We start from the raw sequence: 16,378 nt of genomic DNA on the forward strand, positions 1-16,378 counted from the left end.
TGGATTCTCACCCAGAAAGCCCTCGAGGTAAATGTGATATATTCTAGTATCCTTAATTGCCAGAAATTCAGAGACAGAAGTTAAGTGACTTGCTTATAATTAAATAATGATTGGAGATATGGGTGAGCCAGGACTAATCTTGAAAAGACCAGGTCATGTTATTGGAATGTCAATAATAAAACCTGGCATGGTGAAAGTTATTCTTATGTGCAAACAGACAGGTGTCCCCAGTTCTGATAAATGAAGGGGTGTGTTTCCTATAGTCTCCATTTAAGTCATTGATATTAACAGCACCTGCTGTAATCAATGCAAAGTGACTATAACTGCATCAAGCTGAGAGGTGCTTGCTCAAGACTATCCCAGCAATGATAGACTCAAGCTAAAGAAAAGTAGAGATGACTTAGCTTGATAAAAGACTTTCTCAAATTCTTGCTACTTGTGTCCAAAGAATAGATCCTTTATATTCTAAGTTTAGTCTGATCTTGTAAAGAGAAATACATTAAGCAGGTCCTACAAAAGCAATATTGCCCTAACTGGGACTTTCTTCCCCCACAGTAATGAGTGCTCCCCTAGGTCCACCCCTGTGGTGTCAGGCAGGCCATATAGGAAGCTAGAAATTCCACCCACCATCAACCTTCTCCCAATTCAGGTGTCTATAGAAGCCATGTGGGAAACCTAAACTTCTACTTTCAACTGGCAATAAGGAGGCAGCAGTTCCACTCCCTTCTCCTGCCAGAATAATGTCAGAAAAGGCAGCTAAACCAGAAGATTTAAATCAGATCTATATCATAATATGGAAACCTCCAAGTTTCAATATAAATCACTCATCGAACCAGGAATATCTCAAACTGAGTAAAAAAATGAAACCAATGAATGTTAATACCGAGATGCCAGAGATGTTAGAATTTGCTGACAAAGACTTCAAAGCAGCCATGTTTAAAACACTCCAATGAGCAATTACCAACCATCTTTAAGTGAATACAAAATAATGTCTCAGTTAAGAAATAAAAGATATAGAGAAGAATCAAATGGATATCATAGTATTGAAAAATATAATAATTGAAATGCAAAGCTCAGTGAATGGACTGAACAGTATAATGGAGGGGACAGAGGAAAGAATCAGTGAACTGGAAAACAGAGCAATAGAAATCTGAATGATCAAAGATAAAGGGACTAAAAAAATTAAACAAAGCTTCAGGGACCCATAAGTTGAGTTACTGGTAAGTAAGAAAAAGGTGGGAGAAGACATGTAAGATTGATTTTGAGAAATAGAAAAGAATGCTTCAGTAAGACATAAAACCAAAGTACAGACACTTTAAGAACTTCCTGAGAAGCTTCTTAACATAACAAAAGGTGCTTCTTTATAATTGTATAGTTTTAGTTAGCTATGGACCAAACCGAGAAACATTGGGCAGATCAATGAAATGGACTGGGACAACCCAGAAGGAAGAAGGTATGATAAATTAATATCCCAAGAAGATACTCATTATAGATCAATAACAAAGATACCCCATTGTTTCTTGGAAACATATTTGTTCATGATTGATTGTTTATTATGCAAAATAGAAAGTAAAGATAACTAACTTGTGCTATAACCTAAGTGAATAATTTTACTTTTATTTTGAGAGAAAACTTATAAATCCATAATAAGACTTTTGTCAGCCATCTATACTAAGGTTTCATACCATCTTAACTAGGCCCCTAGGTAGGTTACCAAAATGGAGATACAATTCCAAGAGGAAGTTTAAAAACCTATCTGAGGTCTAAAATTCTTTCATTTTAAGTAATGAAAATATTATGATATGCATGAACACTTAAAATGCAATATCCACCCAATATCCTCACTCTTCTGGATTGTGATATATTTCATTTATACAGCTTTGCTCATTATATATACAAAATTGGTATTCCTGAATGATTTAGAAAAGCTCACATTCATAATTTCATGATTCTCATTCTCTGCTAGTTTTCCTCACTATAAAATGAATAATAAGAGGCAAGGGATGGATATAGTCCACTAAGTGATATACTGAAACCCAGGCAATTATTTAACTTGCTATTTCATGGTTATAAATTGGCAAACCTACCTTTAAAAAACTGAGACAACAAAGATGAAGTAAAGTAGGCGATTCCAACAACCTAGTAAGTTTTTTGAGACTGCACAGGGCTCCCCAGTCCAAACTGCTGGTCAGGTTCCATCTCATGCTAGAAAGTACATTATTGGGTTATTATCACCTTGGAAAAACAAGTTTTTCATCCTTGTAGCCCCATATGTTTTCCTCTTTCCTCATTATCCTTAACCCACTGGTACTAGGTGACAGTACTGTGTCATGCATTTGGAGACAGTAGACAGATGGGAGGGATATTTGTTGAGCAGTACTGCTTTTCTCTCATAAGATAAGAGTACAGAGGGATGATTAGGTTGGAGAGGAAAATGTTTTAAAAAATTAAAAACGTTAGATGGAACAAAATGAGCATTTGGGGAACTGACATATTTTAAGTGTAGGTTTGAAGCCACTGAGTGTATAGGACTCAATCTTATAGCTTGGTGTATTGGAACATCCACAGCTAAGAAGACCATTATTCATGCAGATTTTCGGAAACTTGATTGCAGTTTAGTAATTGCACTATTGAACAGTTGAATTCATAGAGTACTTCATAAGCTGGGTAGGACTGGATTTGCAACAGCCTAAGAGAAAAAACCTGCTTAGAAGGAAGCTTTCGTTGAATCACATTCTATGTGGGTGGATAAGAGCTTTGTGGATTAATTCTCTGACTCCTTTGTGAGTTTTGTATTCATGTGGAATGTGATTAGAGTTTGCAAGTGCATCAATAATACCATAACACATGAAAATACAAGAGAATCTCTAAACCCCCCAAAGACAATTCTCTGCAAGAGTTGCTAATGCTGATCAGGATATTTTATTCAAGTTGGATGTAAGCTTCTTGGTCAGATAAGTTGAATTTCACTGCGAAGAGTAAACGGTCATATAGATTTGGACATTTGAGCCAACATCTCCAGGTTAAAGTGTCCAAATGTAGACCCCAGTGGAGAGAGCTCTTGTGGAAATCCCAGAAAGCATCTTGGGGTGATCCCGAGAACGTGGCTTATAAACAGATACTTCTGAGTTGGCTTCTTTTCCAGGCACACCCTTTTTCTGGTGAACAGTAAAGCTATTGAGAGTCCTTCAAGGCTGTTTTGCCTGGTCAACCCTGGCAGTGAGAGGTCAGGGGAGAGACTGAGAGACATGGGGACAAGAGTCCTGAGTTGGGAGCACAAAGATCTGCATCTAAGACCTACTTTTACCACTAACGAGCTACTAGGCTTTTGACAAATCTCAAAGTCTTAACTTTCTCATCTGGAAAAGGAAAATAAATTTGACCATGATTTTAAAAAACAACAATTTAAAATATTTTGTCTTTGGCCAGTCACAGTGGCTCATATCTGTAATCCTAACACTTTGGGAGGCCAGGAGGATTACTTGAGCCCAGGAGTTCAAGACCTGAGTAGGCAACATAGCGAGACTTCGTTCCTACAAAAAATTAACCAGGCATGGTGGCACATGCTTGTCGTACCAGCTACTCAGGAAGCTGAGGCAGAAGGATCATCTGAGCTCAGGAGGTTGAGGGTGCAGTGAGCCATGATTGTCCTACCGCACTCCAACCTGGGTGACAGAATTAAAGAAAAAAAAACTACCATGTATGAAGCCCTTATTATGTGCCAGACACCCTGCTAAGTGCCCTTTAGATTTTATTCCATTCAGACCTCATCCTAGATATGACAACCACCCATTTTCTAGGAGAAGAGAGTGAGGCATGTTTTAGTAACTCACAGATCAGTAAATAGCAGAGCTGGAACTTAAATCCAGATCACCTGTCTTCACAAAACCTTCTCTTACCCACTTAATCAATCAGGAGGTCTCCCTAATGTGCCAGAAGATTCCTGTAGCAATAGTAGAAAGAAATCCACCCTTCAAAACTTGTGGTCATTGACAAAGTCTTCCAGAGGTTCCCCTTTCATGTTCTCTCTTAAATTAAATGAAAAGGGAGAAGGAAGGTTTTGTTCCTTTGTGCTGTGTGCTGTGGTTGCAGCAGCGGGAGAAAGCAGACAGCTTGGGTCAGGATTTGCCCTCCTGACTCCCGACTCACAGAAAGCCAGACAGAGCTTTTAGCTTTTTGCCAACTAGAAGTTTCTGAATGAGCCAGATGGCTCCCACAGTTGCATATGTGAAGCATAGGCATGCCCGCAACGTTCCCTGTGCCTTTCAGGTGGAAAATTCGCTATGCCCCTCCAACTTCAAATCTCACTTTGAAAACAATTGCCTTCTGCACAAAAGTACCTCTCTGTGGATGATTATCACCTTGGATTTTCCTCTCAGTTTAATGCCTGCCTGCTTGCTATTCTTGTGCCTTCCACCTCCCTGCCAGCTTCGGCATCCAGCATGATGGAAAGGAAAACGACTGTGAGCCCGTGGGCAGGCACCCATACATTATGTCCCGCCAGCTCCAGTATGACCCTACCCCACTGACATGGTCCAAATGCAGCAAGGAGTATATCACCCGCTTCTTGGAGTAAGTGACAGTACCTCTCATGACAACCTCACTCAAGTCTCTTTAAGTTCGAAGTTATCTTGGGTTTTTATACATAGGAGCTAAGCTAATCCCTGGAAAAAGCTCAGTTTCTTCCCACAGTATTAGGGTGGCATCAGAAGGGACAGATTTCAATTCTGCTTTTTAACTTTATGATCTAGATGGGCTGTGTTCTCCAGCCACATCCAGATGAACATTCTGTCCCCTTTCTGATTACTCCTGCCCCAAGATGGCTTTTTATGATCTTATTATGGGGACTGGCAGGAGCAATCAAAACAGATTAGAAGTGACCTATTGACACCCAAACCCTGTTGGGGGTAAGATGATGATTTTGTACCACTGGTTGTATTTCCTAGATAATAACTAAATTTATGGTGTGGGATACAATTTGCATTTTTTAAAATTAACTCCCCTCCTTGGGCCCAGAGGGTTCTCTGCTTTGTAAGAATAAAGTTGTCTTAAAGAACAAAGAGTAAACCAGAGGGATGGAAGTTTCTGCCACATGAAAGACTGAAGGTGAAGGAAATCATAAGGAATGGATCTCATTTCTCTTAAATTGTTTTCAGCCGAGGTTGGGGTTTCTGTCTTGATGACATACCCAAAAAGAAAGGCTTGAAGTCCAAGGTCATTGCCCCGGGAGAAATCTATGATGTTCACCACCAATGCCAGCTACAGTATGGACCCAATGCTACCTTCTGCCAAGAAGTAGAAGTAAGTAAGTGTTGGGTATCTTGGTGCCTCTGGTGGGTATGTGCATGGCTTCAGATCTCCAGCGTGTGGAAGGAAGGGGCAGGGAAACACTTGGAAACCTGAAGATTCAGACAGAAATTGAAGCTTTGTATTTATGGCAAGGTGTCTATCAGGCAGAAGAATTGAAGTCAGACTCACTATATTCCTTGACCCTGCTTCCTTGATATTTTATGGGGTCTGCGATCCTTTGCAAGTGGGTGGTGTTTGAGACAGCTTCACAGTGATTTTCAGGGTTCACAGTGATTCACACCTGTTAACTCCATAGCAACTAACTTAATCCCTTAAATTACTCCTTTTTCTGAATTTCCCATCTGGTTGAAGAGTATCACCAGATTCCAAGGTAGGAATAACATTCATCACCACTTCACTCTTTTTTATTTTTAACATCCAAATAATGAGTCAAGTTTTGACACTGTACCTTCTAAATAGGGTGTGGCTCTGTCCTCTTGTCTTCTTCATTATCACTGCTTCTGTCTTGATTGAGTCTCTCATCACTTTTCCTTGCTATTGTAATTACTTCCTATCTAGTCTCTCACTCATTCAAATTGTTGCTCAAGTTATTTTTATTTTATTATTTTTAGTCCCCTTTCCTATAAGCTCATGTTATTTTTTAAAAAACACAAATTTTAACCATAGCTTTACTCTGCCCTTAGGGTCTCTCCTGACCACAGGATAAAGTCCCGACTCCCTGTGTGGCACTTTTATTCTCTGAATTCATTCCTTTTAATGCAAAAGTATCAGTGTTAACACATAGATATTAACAAGGCAAGTCCCACTGAATCCCTACCAGATTCTGTGCTATGTACTGAATAGGATGAAAAATATAAGTACTCAAAAATTACTAAGATAAAGTTTCTTCCTTCAAGGAGCTCATGATGGAAGAGGCACACATAAAAATGTTTACAATAAGAATCACAGAAAGAACTTACAGGGGAAGTAAATAAATGTTCTTAGAACAAGTAAATTTAACAGAGAAGGTGAAGTAGGTACAAAAATCCTCACCCCTCACTTCTAACTGGTTACCAAGTTATGCCAATTCTGCTTCCTACGTATCTCTAAAATCGTCTGTTCTCAGATGACTGTATTCCCTGATTGGTAGAGTCTGATCACCTTCTTTCTCTCAACTCTGATCTATTTACCAAAATGCAGCCAGAGTGACCTTTATGAATGGAAATCTGATCATTTCTCTCGTGATTAAAATATTTCATGGCCTTCCTACTTCCTTGCAATAAAGTTCAAATTCCCTAAAATAACTTAAGAAGGGATTTTAGAACTCATGCTGGTCGTATCTCTGAGAATGTTGTTTTAACCCTTCATTCTCTAATCTAGTACTTTGATTATATGCATGTGGAACTTTATCTCTAATTGTTCTTATGTTGGAACTTCTTCTTCATATTTTTCATCCCTTTGTAGCTCTGCATTTTGTGTAATTTTTTATCTTTATCTTTCGGTCCACTAGGTCTTTAGATATGTTTATTTAACCTATTGAGTTTTTAATCTCATTAGTTGTTTTTTTTTTTTACTTAGTTTATTTAGTTATTTTTTATGTTTTCCTGTATCTTATTCCTAATTTAGACTTTCAATGTGATATTTCATTGCTTTAACCATATATGACACATTTATTTTACAATTTATACTGGGCAGTTCCAATGTCCAGAGTCTGTGTGGATCTGTTTCCTATTTAACTTGTCTACTATGCATAATTTCCTTTTGCAATTTTTGATTGTTTTTGTGAATTCTTACTTTTTTTTTTTTTGAGTTGGAGTCTCACTCTGTCGCCCAGACTGGAGTGCAGTGGCCACTCCCGGCCACCGCAGCCTCGACCTGCTGAGCTCTGGCGATCCTTCCGCCTCAGCCTTCCGAGTAGCCGGAATTACAGGCATGCGCTACCACGCCCGGTTGATTTTTTTTATTTATTGTAGAGATGAGGTCTCGCTGCCCAGGCGGGTCTCGAACCCGCGGGCTCAGGCAATCCACTCACCTCAGCCTCCCAAAGGCGCGGGATTACAGGCTGAGCCACCGAGCCCGGCGAATTCTTACTTATGAAGCTTCATGTCAGGCTTTCTTTTAGGGCTTAGATGGCTGGAACATTGTTTCAGAGAGAATTTTCACTGTCATCTTTGGGTTAATTTAAAATAAGTTATTGGTTTGCTGTTGTGTTGACTGCATGAGTAGTGTGGGAGCTAGTGTGGAGGATACAAACTCTCAGAAGTAACATTTTACTACCCTTTCTAGATTTTTTTTTCTTTTTTCTTTTTTTTTTTTTTTTGGTTCATGCTTTCACTTGAGAGGTTCTGGTCCTTTACGGTCTTATACATATCTCCAATAATACATTGAGGCCTCCAACTTCCCACCTTACATAGGCCCTAGGTAGGCATTAGTATCCAAGTGATCAGTAAATCTCAGATCTAAATTACTAGGCTTGACTCTCCAGATTAATATTATTTTTCTTTTCTTTTCTTTCCTTCCTTTCCTTCCTTCCTTCCTTCCTTCCTTCCTTCCTTCCTTCCTTCCTTCCTTCCTTCCTTCCTTTCTTTTTTCTCACTCTGTCACCCAGGCTTGAGTGCAGTGGCTCACTCACGGCTACCTACAGCCTTGACCTTCTGGGCTCAGGTGATCCTTCTGCTTCAGTCTTCCAAGTAGCTGGAACTATAGGCATGCATCACCATGCCCAGCTAACTCTTTGATTAACTGTAAAGACAAGGTCTTGCCAAGTTGCCCAGGCTGGTCTTGAACCCTTGGACTCAGGCAATCCTCTCGCCTCAGTCTCCCAAAGTGCTGGGATTATAGGCATGAGCCACCATGCCTGGCCCAGATTAATATTTCTGCTATATGTTTAGCCTCTGAGGATTTTCCTTACTTTCATGTTAACTCAAGGATGCACTTAAAACATTTAAAACATTTTATCCATTATTTTCAAAGTTTTATGGAGATATGAGGTTTTCAGGATATCCTGTTGTTTACTAGGACAGAACACTGTAATTATCTCTGATCAATTCCTCTTTTATATTCCATGTCTATCCATACTGAGCATCCTCCCTTCTCTGAAAGTGCTGGGTTTTTTACTTCCTCCAGAACTTTGCAAGCTCTGGTGTCTCTGTACCATCTCTTCTACTCATCATTTGGGTCTCAGCTTACATATTATTTCATGTCCTATTCTGAGTTTTCTTTGACAAAGTCTTTATTAGACTATATTTAAGTTTCTAACACATTTGCCTATACACTTTTCTTCTATTCTGTCAATTCCCTGAAAGAATTTTCATCCCTGACATTCAGCAGTGTCTGGCACATAGTAGGCACTCATTAGATAAGTGAATGAAGACTTCAGATTCCTTTATATTGCAACCAAGATAACCTAATTATTTTGACTATTTAAAAAACCTCTTCAACACTAGAAAATATAGTACCACCTATCTTTATTTTGAAATAGTTTAAATTCCAAAGACATTACAAAAAGAGTAATGTATGCTCACTTTCAGCATACCTTTCATTTAGCACAATATCCTTTATAAATACTTAATGAACTTACAAGCAAGTTTTAAATAAAAGTCTTTAGGGATGGGGAAAAAATCTGAAAGAGGAAGTGATAAGTATGAATAGATGCTGAGGCTGACTGGAGATCATAAAAGGGCTTGGGTGCTAACATTCAGATGGGAACATATGCTGACATATTCTCTCTAAGCAGAGACAGGAGTTAGAACCAAGACTTCTACATGAAGCTTGGATTCTCAAAGAGCTGTTCCTCAGTGAAAGGATGGACTAGAAGAAATCCACCATCAGCAAAGGGAGATGACAGAGAAGCATCGTTCATCTCAGTCTAGTTTCTGGAGAAAAAATGGAGGGAAGTGCTAGTAGATAACTTTCTCACTTGAAAAAAAGCCAGGCTCTGTGGCTTAGCCTGTAATCCTGTGCCTTGGGAGGCTGAGGTGAGTGGATTGCCTGAGCCCCGCCTGGGCAACTTGGTGAGACCTCATGTCTACAAGAAATAAAAAAGGCCGGGCTCGGTGGCTCAGCCTGTAATCCCGTGCCTTTGGGAGGCTGAGGTGAGTGGATTGCCTGAGCCCGCGGGTTCAAGACCCGCCTGGGCAGCGAGACCTCATCTCTACAATAAATCAAAAAATCAACCGGGCATGGTAGTGCATGCCTGTAATTCCGGCTACTCGGAAGGCTGAGGTAGAAGGATCGCTGGAGCCCAGCAGGCGAGGCTGCGGTGGCCGGGAGTGGCCACTGCACTCCAGTCTGGGCGACAGAGCGAGACTCCAACTCAAAAAAAAAAAAAAAAAAAAAGAAATAAAAAAAATTAGCAGGGGTAGTAGCGCACCTGTAGTTCCAGCTACTTGAAAGGCTGAGGCGGAAGGACTGCTGGAGCCCCAGCAGGTCGAGGCTGGACGACAGAGTGAGACTCCAACTCAAAAAAAAAAACAAAAAACAGAAAATTCTTTACTACAGGCCAGCCTCATGCTGATCTAGAGTTCAAATTTCTACCCTATATAGCTTCAGTTCCCCATGCTAATAATAATGATAGCAATTGGCCCTGGAATATCATGGATGCCTGGGAATAAAAGTGAAATTGCCCTGGAGGAACCAACTCTCAACCGAGGTTGCACAAAACTCCAATAGATAAAGTTACCCTTCAAATATGTTCATAATTCAGCTTCTAATTTAAAATTTAAAACAGTCTATCTTCAGCTAAGTAAGGAGAGACAATAAGTCCCCAAGAACTTTCAATAATTGATTTTTAGATGAGAATAATAAAATAAATACATAAAGGAAGAATTGCATTCGAGAAAAGAAAAAACACCATAAGCTGTATGTAAAGCAGAGCTGAAAAGAACAAACAAGCATTTAGAAATGAAAAATATGGTTATTGACCCAAAAAGTCAGTGGATGGGTTAAACAGAAGACTTGACACAGCTTAAAGGAAAATCAATCAACTAGAATTTAGAGCTGAGAAAATTACTCCCCATCCCACTTGAATGTTTCTCAGAGATGTGTGATGGGAGAAGAAAGTTCTTCAAATTTCATACATTAGATTAAGAGCTAGAAAATGTGAAAGTGATGTTGAAACGTGAAGGACAAAATAGGAAGGTCCATCAACAACAAGTATGGGTTCCCAAATAAGAGAATGAGGAGGCAAAATTTAAGGAGATAAAGATTGGGAATTTTCTAAAATTGTTTTAAATATGAAATCTGCCTGGCTCGCGTCTGTAATCCCAGCACTTAGAGGCCAAGGTGAGAGGATTGCCTAAGCCCAGGAGTTCGAGGCCAGCTTTAGCAACATGGCAAGGTCTTGTCTCTACAATAAATTTTTGTAAAAAGTTAGCCAGGCATCATGGTGTGCACCTGTAGTCCCAGCTACTTGGAAGGCTGAGGTGGAAGGACCACCTGAGCCCAGCAGGCTGAGACTGGGGTGGCCATGATCATGCCTCTGCACTCCTGCCTGGGTGACAGTGAGACTCCAACTCAAAAAATAAAGATAAAAATATATATATATGAAATCTCACAATGAAAAGACACATTCGATGTAGAGCACAATCAGTGGATAGAATGACAGAAAATCGGTAGACAGGAAAAAAAAAAAGACTGAAACATGAGTGGAAGCAGCTGAGACGTTTCAGATGACATCTAAGAAACTGGTCAATCTTCCATTATTCCCATAGGAGAAGAAATAAGAGGGAATATGCAGTTCTCTCCCTGGAAAATAAAACAAGCTGACTACTTTGGGTAATATGCTGAGGCTTTCTGGGTGGAACAGTTTTTACTTCTTCCAATGTGCAGGCTCAAGTTACAACCACTTCAGCTGTTTGTAATCAGATTGCCTTCCAGCCACAGTTTGGATCTGCCTTTGACAATGTCACCAGTTACAATGAGTGCTGGATATTTTGACAAGCATAAAGAAATGACAGTCTCTTCCACATCTTTAAAATTAAAAATTTATAAAAAATGGCAGTCTCAACTCTCAGGAAATGAGTCTTATCTCTCATTTCCATATTGTCTAATGTGGCCTGCAGATCATTGTTTATGAAAAAATTCAAGTTAAGTTTAAACTGAGAGCTCTAATGATTACTTTCCATCACCCTTTCCTTGTTATCATTTGTACAAATTTGTGGCATACATATGAAATTCTGGTGGATGTATATCATGTGTAGTAATCAAATCAGGGTATTTAGGGTGTCCATCACCTGGGTATAGTGCATTTTCATTAACTATAGTCACACTACTCTGCTGTCAGACATTCAACTTATTTCTTCTATGTTACTGTATGTATGTACCCATTAACCCACATTTCTTCATCCTCCCTCCTCCCGTGCATTCACTCTTCCCCAATAGATCACTAATAATAGTGACCAATAATAGACCACTCTGTTATCTATTTTTTTCACTCTCTACCTCCATGTTCTCAAATTCTTAAACTCCCACTGGATGCAGTGGCTCACGCCTGTAATCCCAGCACTTGGGAGGTAGAGGTGAGAGGATTGCCTGAGCCTATGGGTTCGAAACCAGCCTGGGCAACATGGCGAGACCTCGTCTCTACAATAAATCAAAAAATTAGCCAGGCATGGTGGTGCATGCCTGTGGTTCCAGCTACTTGGAAGACTGAGGCGGAAGGATTGCCTGAACCCAGCAGGTTGCGGCTATAGTGACTGTGAACATGCCACTGCACTCCAGCCTGGGTGACAGAGAGAGACTTTGACTCAAAAAAAAAAAAAAAATTAAATTCCCACATATAAGTGAGAACGTGCTATATTTACTCACTAATAGCAGTGGTATTTATTGTGAGTGTGTGGATGTGTGTATATATTTTACCATAACTGTAGAAATGGTTTTAGGAAAGTTTTGAAAATACAGGGAAATGTAATCTCACATTAATTTTCTAGAATGTCTGCCAGACACTGTGGTGCTCCGTGAAAGGCTTTTGTCGCTCTAAACTGGACGCTGCTGCAGATGGGACGCGCTGTGGTGAGAAGAAGGTGACGGATGTGCCTGGTTGAGGAAGGAAACTGGGAGGGTGGTGGGCACAGAATTCTTGGGAGGAACTGGGAAGGAGGTTCAGGAGGGCAACTCTCTCCAAGTGAAGAGCCAAGAATGGAGGTCTTGCAGTCAGGTCAGCCAGAGGAGAGGATCCCTTGTCGACCTCTCCTGGTGATTCTGTACGGGTACAAGTAGTTAAGAAGAGTGAGCCCACTTCCATACTTAGTGAAAACGGCTGTCCCGTCTTTCCCTGATGTACCTCTGTGGAGTTTGTGATGAATAAAATCTGCTAAGCTTGTTGTCAACCCTTGTTTTGACTTTTTCCCTCCATATTGATGATTGGAAAGGACAAGCCAGTGGCTTCTTCTTTCTAAAAATGCAGGATTTCGACCATTTATTTAGGCCATATTTCTTCCTCACCATCTGATGTGATTGCGTTTTTTAAAGTTCTGCTCACTGAGCAGGAAAGTCATATACCCAAGATTCAGAGATGTTAGCAATCCCCCAGATTGCCTGAGAACGGGATTACATGTGCTCCTCAACTAAATCAGCAGGGTTTGTTGTGGACCTAGGACTTAGGTGTTTAATGGGTATCTTTATCCAGTTTGAGTGTGGCATGACTTGTCACTGAGATCATAGAACCTGGTCAAAATATACTGAGACACGAAAAAATAACGAAAAAAGAGATGAGCAGATAAAACATGCCCAACTCCTTTAGGAAACGTAGCCATTTTTAAAAACCAAGTTGCACTTCCTTTTCTTTACATCCTAAACTGATAATTGTGGAAGGATTGCCTAGAAGAGGGAGAAAGATTTTTTTTTTTCTGAGTTGCTTGAAAACCCAGAACTGCAAACAATGTGTGGGTTACAGGAAACCAGAATTTTTTTCTTTTTCTTTTTTTTTTTTGAGTTGGAGTCTCACTCTGTCATCTAGACTGGAGTGCAGTGGCTGCTCCCGGCCACCGCAGCCTCGACCTGCTGGGCTCCGGCGATCCTTCCGCCTCAGCCTTCCGAGTAGCCGGAATTACAGGCATGCCCAACCACGCCCGGTTGATTTTTTGATTTATTGTAGAGATGAGGTCTCGCTGCCCAGGCGGGTCTCGAACCCGCGGACTCAGGCAATCCACTCACCTCAGCCTCCCAAAGGCGCGGGATTACAGGCTGAGCCACCGAGCCCGGCGAATTTTTTTCTTGACATAAGAAAGAACTTCCCCACAACTCGTATCTTTTAGCAGTGAAATGGACTATTTGCAGGAGGATGAGTTCTTTGTTGCAGTCATTAAACACCCATAGAGGCTATAAAGAAGTTCTATTCACTGTGCCAGTCTGTGAACTGTTGTGGTCTGCAACAAGATAAGGATCTTGCACCAGAAAGTAAATCAACTGTGTTATTAAGCGATTATGTTACTAAGCATACTAAGCTGACATGCTTTTCATAGCAAGATTTTTCTTGATAAAAGCAATGGTGTGTTAATTTACATTCTGGCATGCAATCTGCTAGCCACACTGAGTAGCACTCCTTCATTGGCTGTGACTAAGCGCCATCAAGTTTCCTTCCACTCTTGAAACTTCTCTGATTCTAAAACTCAAGACTCTTGGTAGAAACCGTTTTGAGGCTTTCTTTGTTTAGCATCTGATGTGTGACTGTAGGAGGTCTACTTGCTTAGGGAGTATTGGGTTTAGCCCTCTAGGATTCCTGTCCCTGCTTGCTACCGGAACCTTCCTGACATGTGCATCTCCTTCCTCTTCCCTTTCCAGTGGTGTATGGCTGGCAAATGCATCACAGTGGGGAAGAAACCAGAGAGCATTCCTGGAGGCTGGGGCCGCTGGTCACCCTGGTCCCACTGTTCCAGGACCTGTGGGGCTGGAGCCCAGAGTGCAGAGAGGCTCTGCAACAACCCTGAGTAAGTCCAGACAAATGTATTTCCCTTCATTCCACAAGTGCTGGGAGGCCAGTCCTGAATGATACGACCTCAGTGACCCCAAGTGCCTTGAGATAAATTAAATGTGTTTCCCAAGACAAAAAGAAATCAGAAGATTCACAGAGAGTAAAAAAAAAAAAAAAAAAAGTAATTCTGTTTTGTTTTGTTTCATGTTGACTTGGCACTGAATTCTTACTAAAATTTGTATAAGTGAGATGGTTCCAATATTTGGGAAAATAAGCAAATTTCTTTTAAATGGGCAATTTATGTGACAGCCTCTAGGAGATTATGCAAATCTTTCTAGATAACTCCACTGTATCAGTGAGAAATAAGTTATACCCAATTTTGCTGATAAGATTGTACCTTGATTTACATCATAATGAAGGTACAGTTTTATAAAAATATTTCCCCTTATGTAACTAGTAAAATAGATACATTTTTGGTAGAATAATTATTTTTAATGTTTTAGATAAGGATTCTTGTAAACCCTGAAGTAATTAAGGCTGTTAAGGTTTCTGTATATGTTATTTCATAAGTGGTTTTCAGTTTTTTTAAATTAAATTGCTTAATTTTTCATGTTACATTTGTATGACAATATTATATAAAAGCTTAAATTTGCTTGTTTTCCAAATATATTTTACATTCTTAATTTTATTATTTCTTGATATATTGGCCCCCAGGTAATTTTAGAAAGTATACATGTGATGTCATCTTAAAGTGGAAAACATATTAAGCCTCTTTTGCCTAGATTTACATTTATCTGCTTTGAAGAGTAAGAGTCACATTTTTTTCCTTTATTTTATTGTAAAGATGTGGGGTACAAGTCAGGATTAGCTACACAAGCAGTCTACGTGCAGGTCAAGTTTGGGCCTCCAACTGGTCCTCACTTCCCTTGGTTCAGGATCAGGTACCCTAAGTGATATTTTGTGCCTCTCCTGCTGCAGTGTTTCACCACTGGTGATCCCTCTCTTATAGTACTGTCATAAATGTTCAGGACCCACTTATGAGTGAGATCATGTGGTAGTTAGTTCTTTGTTTCTATGATAGATCACTGAGTATGATAGACTCTAGATCCATCCAAGTTGCTGCGAAGTCCATAATTTTGTCCTTCTTTATGGCTGTGTAATAATACTCAATCATATATATGTACCACATTTTCTTTATTCAGTCCACTTATGATGGGCAGCAGGATTGGTTCCATGTTTTTGCTATTGTGAATGGTGCTACAATAAATGTGCATGTGCAGGTATCTTTTTCATAAAATGATTTGAGTTCCTCTGGGTATATTCCCAGTAGGGAGATTGCTGGGTTATATGGAAGGTCAATTTCAAGTTCTTTTAGAAATCACCACACTGTTTTCCATAGAGGTTGAACTAGTTTGCATTCCCACTAACAGTGTAGAAGTGTTCTCTTTTCTCCTCATCCTCACCATGTTTGTTGTTTTTTTGAGTTATAACTGATGGCCATCCTTACTGGAGTTAGGCGGTATCTCAATGTGATTTTGATTTGCATTTCTCTGATGATTAGTGAGGCTGAGCAGTTTTTCATATATCTGTTGGCTGTTCATACGTCTTCTTTTGAGAAGTGTCTATTCATGTTTTTTGCCCACTTTTAAATAGGGCTGTTTGGTTTTTTCCTTTCAGCTTGTTTGAGTTTCTTGTAGATACTGGATGTTAGGTGTTTGTCAGATATACAGTTAGCAAATATTTTTTCCCATTCTGTGGGTTGTCTCCCCACTCTCTTGATGGCTTCTTTTGCTGTGCAAAAGCTTTTCAATTTGATTAGGTCTCACTTGTTTATCTTATCTTTTATGGCATATACTTTTAGGATTATTATCAAGAATTGGTTGCCTATTCCAATGTGCAAAACTCCTGTGTTTTCTTCTAAGATTCTTATAGTTTGAGATTTTATGTTTAGGTCTTTGAACTATTTAAAATTGATTTTTTTTATATGGTGATAGGTAGGGGTCCTGTTTCATTCTTTTGCATGTGATCAGTCAGTTTTCCCAATACTATTTGCCGAGTAAGGTCCTCTCTCCTCCAAGGTTGTTACTGATGTCTTTCTCAAAGATGATTTGGTTGAGAGATCGAGTTTTTGCTTCTGAAATCCCTATCTTGTTCCATTGGTCTATATGCCTGTTCTTG

The 16,378-nt window shown here is 39.8% G+C and overlaps 1 protein-coding gene across 1 annotated transcript in view; it reads left to right on the forward strand.

Annotated features, from left to right (window-relative positions):
• The window catches only part of LOC103249837 (A disintegrin and metalloproteinase with thrombospondin motifs 12), a gene marked incomplete at its 5' end in the record, with an annotated part of 154,497 nt that overhangs the window by 23,029 nt on the left and 115,090 nt on the right, over positions 1–16,378 (forward strand). Inside the window, 4 exons of the mRNA XM_008048455.2 lie at positions 4,429–4,572; positions 5,157–5,301; positions 12,219–12,311; positions 14,071–14,216. Coding sequence (XP_008046646.2) covers positions 4,429–4,572; positions 5,157–5,301; positions 12,219–12,311; positions 14,071–14,216 — 528 coding nt within the window. The remainder of the gene's footprint in view (positions 1–4,428; positions 4,573–5,156; positions 5,302–12,218; positions 12,312–14,070; positions 14,217–16,378) is intronic.

Source organism: Carlito syrichta, unplaced genomic scaffold (assembly GCF_000164805.1).
Source record: "Carlito syrichta isolate Samal-C Ts95f unplaced genomic scaffold, Tarsius_syrichta-2.0.1 Scaffold123581, whole genome shotgun sequence".
Classification (NCBI taxonomy): domain Eukaryota; kingdom Metazoa; phylum Chordata; class Mammalia; order Primates; family Tarsiidae; genus Carlito; species Carlito syrichta.